This window comes from Perkinsus marinus (genome assembly GCF_000006405.1).
Source record: "Perkinsus marinus ATCC 50983 genomic scaffold scf_1104296935302, whole genome shotgun sequence".
NCBI lineage: Eukaryota > Perkinsozoa > Perkinsida > Perkinsidae > Perkinsus > Perkinsus marinus.
This window is the reverse complement of record NW_003214508.1, coordinates 686,799-693,543: the sequence shown is the minus strand read 5'-3', so window position 1 is coordinate 693,543 and position 6,745 is coordinate 686,799. Positions and strand designations below refer to the sequence as shown.

At 47.1% G+C, this 6,745-nt stretch overlaps 2 protein-coding genes across 2 annotated transcripts; both read right to left on the bottom strand.

The window, feature by feature from the left end:
• Nucleotides 1–3,918: 3,918 nt before the first annotated feature.
• On the bottom strand, nucleotides 3,919–4,329 carry Pmar_PMAR003502 (hypothetical protein; the record flags this gene model as incomplete). The annotated part of the gene is made up of 1 exon (XM_002784197.1): nucleotides 3,919–4,329. One exon carries the CDS (start codon nucleotides 4,327–4,329, stop codon nucleotides 3,919–3,921), a length of 411 nt encoding a protein of 136 aa, XP_002784243.1.
• Nucleotides 4,330–5,140: 811 nt separating this feature from the next.
• Nucleotides 5,141–6,505, bottom strand: Pmar_PMAR003501 (hypothetical protein; the record flags this gene model as incomplete). Its single annotated transcript, XM_002784196.1, has 1 exon — nucleotides 5,141–6,505. The coding sequence occupies one exon, from the start codon at nucleotides 6,503–6,505 to the stop codon at nucleotides 5,141–5,143; it is 1,365 nt and encodes a 454-aa protein (XP_002784242.1).
• Nucleotides 6,506–6,745: the final 240 nt, after the last annotated feature.

Genomic DNA, 6,745 nt, shown 5'->3' with positions numbered 1-6,745 from the left:
GTTCCTCGCAGCCACCGAGCAGCTCTCCATTCACTAAGTCATTTCGAATGGCCACAGTGCCCGTGACATCAGGCACTCTTATGGCACACGCGATCGGGTACGGCAAATCGAAGCCCATCAGCTTATTATGAAATGTAGTTAGGACTTGTCTAAAGCGGCACATCCCACCATTCATCACCGATAACTGCGCCGCCAGAGGACGTGAATTTGCAGCATCTGGCAATGCATTATTCAATAACCCAGTTGTCACATCCCCAGGACGCGCTCCCAGATGACGGTATGCACAAGTAGTCGTGACATGTCCAGACACTGACAATATCAGTAACGTTGCATACCTATCTTCATCCTCGCCCTGTACAGCGTTGACTAATATTCGGGTCGCACTCACAGCTTCAGCAACATAACATTCGCTGGTCCAAGCTCGCATCAACAGTGTTCATTCAACACCGTATACCTCAGATCAACAGCAGGCAACGGGATGCGGGCATTTGGCAGTACTCCAATGCGGGGTGGATTGTTGACAAACAAACTCCTACCGCCGCGTGAGCTCGGTGCTGCCGCCAAAGTACAACCAAGATAGAACCCGCTTTCAATAGCTTCTCTCGAAGGCATATTGCGCGCCAATACCTCCATGGCACCGCGCACCTCATCCCACTCTATGTTATTCGGCTGCCAAGCCCCGCCTCCCTGGGCCGTCCAACCATTCGCTGCGAAGCCGGCCCCAGCGGCCATGTTCGCAGCAGCGACTCCACGGTCCAACACGAAGTAGGGTGTGTAGGCCGGAGTCGCTGCAGCGAATAAGTTGGACGACCCAATGGGATCAACTTGTAGGCACTTACCGAGTAAGAATCTGATGACCGGCACATAAGCCGTTTCGCCCGCTTGTAACTCAAGTACCACCACGGTACCCGCTATAACAGCTGGCACCTGCTCATTCAGCTGTGCAACCGAGTTCTCGATTGGAGTTGAGCCTACACCCTGCAACGTGTTTACCAACCATGTGACGGTGGCTGTTGGAAAGTGATCTTCCTCCAACAAAACCAGTTTCATAAAGTTGATCCACACGGTTGTCCACACTGTGGTCACACTGATTGCTCCTCCTACATTTGCGCCTAATGTGTCGTATGATGTAGAGATCGCTGCTGTGTAAGCAGGTTTAGAGGCCGGTTGCCCATTAACCGTTAGACCGTAGACAGACATCAAATTACGCTCCAAGTCTCCTCTGCTACTTGAAATCCGAAGACCCTCTGCTCCCAGAACAGCTTGCACATTCAAAGAGATATGCCTCTTGGAGTCTATAAAGTCAGCTCTGTCGCAGAGTGGAACAACATCCTTGAGCAAGACATGGGTTCCGTCTATGAGACCAATGCAGCGGGGAAGCCGTGGGTCCACATCTGCATCACCATTAATGATCGAATTGTCATTAGGAAAATTTATAAATCGTTGACGGTGAGCCAGTATACCCTCTATCACTTCAATCACACTTCTGCTGACGAATTCTTGCGAACACTGGAGTGCATCACCACAGACTTGTTGATAACTCCCAGTAGCAAGGTAGCGAAGCGCAACCAATAACTTGACCATGACGTGGTGTCTTTTGCCTTTTTCGCGAAGTTCCAGCAAGTCCAACAACTCCCATAGAGCTTCCTTTGAGAACCGGTAGCGTGATCGGGTGTCGTTATCGGACAATCCCTCAAGAGGATCGACGGAGAGCATTTATTGTTTTTATGAATAATTAATTGAATTAAGGAATGCGTAGTTCACACCGTGTGGTTGCATGCACTACATGCGCTATACCTCCATACACCGTTTTGTGTCGTGTGGTTTCGTAGCTGAACTGGTTAAGGAGATGCTTTCACGTGCTAGAAGCTGAGGTTGTAATCCCGGGAATTGTCATATTAAGCTCCCGTTTGTATTATGTGCGCGAAGCCTCCTTGCACCGTCTTGTATCGTATAATCTCGCAGCTCAACTGGTTAAGGATATGCTTTCACTTGGTCGAAGTCGAGGTTCTATCCCCCGGACCGGGGGCCTCGGTACGGTCATTCTAAGAACATACTCGCAAGGAGCCGAGAAGATCTACCGTGGCGTGCGCTGAAGCCGTGAATCAAGGTCGAGAATCAGAATCAGGGTTTGGTACCGGGGGTCCGGACCCCCGGTACAGAATCAAGATTAATCCCCGTGTTAAACTGTGAGCTTGTGCATCATGAGTATGATCCCGGATCATGCTCAAGGTGAGATTGCGATCTTGAATCTGAGCAGCTTTGAGTTTGAGTAAAAGAATCTCGACTCCTGAGACTTAATCTCGAATCATGAGTAAAAATCCCAACTCTGAGTATTTAATCTCGAATCGAAGAAATACTCTGACTCAGTGCCAAAAACTCTGAATCAGCCTTTGAGTATAGATTTGAATCTTGAATCGTGATCAACTTAACTCGCTCGCTGGTTTACCGGGTAAACTTTACCCTGAACACTCTACCATACTATTGTCGAATGTCTGTTGTCCAATAACATCCATTCATTTAGTTAGTTGGGAGTAGTGGGTAGTGGGGCGAAGCGTTTAGGGCGGAGCGAAAGAATTAGGGGCGGGGCGGCAGAATAAGGGGCGCGCATGAGAATATGCCTCTGCCACAGAGAGTCAATTCTGTGCTCTCTGGGCCAGAGCCTCTGGCTTATGACCCTCGCTTGACTACTCATGTCTCCCAAACCAACTTAAACCGGATGTGGGCGGGTGGGTTCAGGAAAGTCCCCATTAACTGAATGGTAACTGGATATTAATCGATCCAACACCCCCCAAACACATCACAAACCATTCGCTCATTTGTTGACCTAGCCCAATAAATTGACCTTCATTTGAGGATCAGGAATCGGATTCAGCGGCTGATTAAAATCAAGGATCAAGGATCTTGCTCATGATTACGTAGTCGGACTCTGTCTCAAGTACTCATACTCAAAGATCTCGACTCTTTCTCCAAAGCTAAGAATCTGAATCAGTTCTCTCGAATCAAAGTGTGACTTGAATCATGAATCAGGATCAGAGCGTGAGTTGAAATTCAACTGTTGAATCATGGACTCAGATTCATGAATCAGGATCCGCATACGGCCCCAGAACTACACCGCGACATATCGTATCAGAAGAAACTTCCAGCATGCATCTGGTGACTCGTGGCCCACGAGTCGTGGGCGTCATCAGTAGATGACAATAAGCCATGGTATGACTACAGTATCATGCAAGTGTAGCCGCGCTAACAATACGCGCGCATGAGATCCCATCGAATACGGGGTTGCGGGAGGTAGCAACCGTGGTCGGTCGGCCCGTTAGTATTTTCAACCGTAATGACCCAAACTGTTTGGGCCACACACGGTCCGACCACATTAGGTGCTACCAATGCCTTCAATTGATCTCGTGACCCTCACGTAGCTGCGCGAAGGGTCCACCTGGGATGGAAGCCGGACATACCTGTCCGGTCCTCCAATGTTGGTGGGATCAGTAATACTGATTCGGTATGAAGGCATCGCCATATTCAAGGAATAATAAGAAAAATTATTCTGGCCCGTCGAAGGATCCCCTCGACTCTCGTGGTTGAGCTCAGCCTCACAGCCGTACTCGATCCACGTTGTAGACCTTTAGGGTCCAACCCGAGATTTTCTCAACTTTGCAACACTCTAAACCGTTGAACGGGCGCGCGCATTTGACTTGTGTTTGTTGATCTATTCCAACCAGGGGTATTGAGATAACACAAGTATAGCCAAGATAGGATAGGTGCAAGATAGGATAGGTCTCGTATCAAGTACACCGAAATAAGGAAATAACTTTGTGCCACATCCAACGAACAAAATAGCTATTCTACTACTAAGAACAGCAAGACTTCAAGATCTCAAGAGATCAATAGGCACAGACAACACTCCGGGGCCACGGACTACACATCAATGCGCTTCAAATTGCCAATATACTCAAAGAAAGGCTGAGAGCGTAAAGGATCACTGGAAATAGCAGCCACTTGACCACGAATCGAAATGACTTTATAGACAGTAGCATTCCAGTAAGGATCCAGCTTGTTACGGTTATAGTTATACCTTAACACAGAATCGCCAATCTTAAGAGTATCAAAATTGCTACGAAGCACAGACTCATCAGCTAATACTTTTCTAGAACGGAGTGTAGCATCTAGGTTTTCAGCATCAACTGTAACCCACTGAGAGTCTTCAGTCAGCCTTCTGGAATATGTCATAACCATTTCTTCCAGCTCATCATTCGAAGGTAATTTGAGCGGAACATTCTTATCCAGAAAGGCAGAAGCAGACTGAGATAGAGAGCTTTGAGCATTCATGCTAGGAGGTAATCCTCGACCGTGAACATAGTGCAAAGAACTTGGATAGAGAGTCGATGATAGGCTAGGACGAGTCACACTATTACAAAGAAAGATGACACGACCCATCAGATTATACCAACTAGCTTCTTGATAGTCACCGTCAGTCAATAGAGCTCTCAAAAAGAAATTAATCAACTTATGCTTAGCCTCGGACCAACCATTCCACCGTGAGGAGTGAGAGGGAACGGTAGCCCACCTAACTCCCATGCTCAACGACCATGAAGACACCTGAGTCGACCGGAATCGAGAATCCGCATCGGACACAATAGCCTTAGGGTACTGATGGTCTAGGCAAACAGCATCAAGACTTGCCGCAACTGCTACTGCAGGGGCATAATCATGTACCACTGCATGGCAGAGGTAACCAGTGTAGGAATCGACCAGAATAAGACACATTGTCGACTCTACCTTAGGGTCATATGAAATTCTATTGCGTTGCACATATGGGCCTATAAGGTCCACAGCCAACACTTCCCACGGTCTCTCATTTCTAACTAAGGATCTGCCCAATCGATGGCTTAGAGTGCGGTAGCCTCTTTGCACACGACAGACCTCACAATCTCGTTGATGACGGACAAAATTCTTGAGAGAACCGCAATCGAAATCACTACAAGTAGACTTGAACAATTTATGGCTTCCGAGATGACCGTAAAAAAGATGTAAAGCCTTAACGACATCTAACTGCCGACAATATGGAACAACCAAACCGTCAGTCACAGCATTAATAACATATTTCGGAGAGCCATCTTTCGGAATAACAACAGCATATTTACGAAGTAATCTCGGCTCTGGGATGGCCGTACTTATCAGAATCTAATAGTTTACCGAGAGAAGAATCCTCATATTGCATAGAAATAATAGCCTCTCGTAAACTGATTGGGGTCTCATTATCGGAGAGCTCAATCGTACAGAAATCTACCACTTCCCTTACTTGATCACTTCCAATAGTGTCCACATGCTCTGTGTCCACGTCATACGGTAAGCCTTCCCGGCGGCGAGAAACTTCTACCGCAAGTTTCAGGCCAGCATCTTCGTGAGGGAGGGTAGTCAAAGGTGTACCACGAGAGAAGGCGTCGGCTGGATTATGACGTCCACTCAAATGGTATATAGTGCCATTTAACAAAGCCAAGTTCTTAGCAATACCAAGGAGAACCTTCGACTCCCACTGTGGTATATCAAGTGATTTTGGTGGCCATATGATATCCTTGGAGTCATCGTTCTCATCATGAACATATTGTTGGGCTTTACGGAGTCGAAAAAAGTTGGCGGAGTTGTCCGTGAAGAACTGAACCTCCAACTTCATAGTTCCATCCACCGCTAGAAGAGCTCGTCGAGTTTCTATGTAGAAGGCAACTGCTTCTTGAACAGCCAACAACTCCTTCCTCACTATCGTCCATGACCTTCGCTGACCACCAATGAGCTTAGTATAACAACGGATGATGTTCAGGTTAGCATCGGTAATAACCACTCCTATTCCATATGCTGACGAATCCAAGAACGCACAGATCACGGGATCCTGACGGATACCTAAAGCCCTTGGAATACCAGAAAATCGTCTCAACTCATCCGTGCTTCTCATAATAGATTCATATGAAGACCTTTTTACAAAGGCATCCAAGTCACCGTCGGTGGTCCGTTCGGATTCATCACGAATGATAAGTCTCATAGCCAAAAGAAGATGACCCACGAACCCCAATGGGTTGTATATACGGGCAACATAGCCCATCAAATCACGGATAGTCACGACACACGAAGAGTCATCAGAAGGAGTGGACAATGGTGGTGGTAGTGACGAGACATCGGGTGGTACAATAAATATCTCGTCATTCTTATTCCATAGAAGACCCAGTACTTGAGCAGAATCTTCACCACAAGGAGGTCCTATCTGCCTCTTCTTCTCACTACAGTTGAAGCCGTGCCGATCACAGACACGAAGTAGACACCTGACAGCCAAATTAAGAAGCTTTTCAGAATCTGCTCTCACGACTAAATCGTCCATATAGAAGCAGAAACACACTGGAACATTGCCGTTCTTTATCAGATGCAGATAGAGACCCAAAAAGTCACTGCGAGCCTCATTACAAAGTCGTTGCATAGCATCCAACAAACAACCAGGCGAATGTGGTGCACCCATGGGTGGAGAACGAAGCCGATAGAGATTTCCACGAAATGGGATGCAGAACGTATACGATTCACTGTCCGAATGTAGAAGCATATAAAATGCCATAGAGATATCCAACGTTGCAGCACATTGAAACATTCTAAAGCCACTGAGCGCTGTCAATGTACTCCGCAACACACGATCATCAACTGCTTTATGACCCAATCCCGATCCTATGAGCCCAGCAAAAGCCCGACCATCAAGAACGGGTCT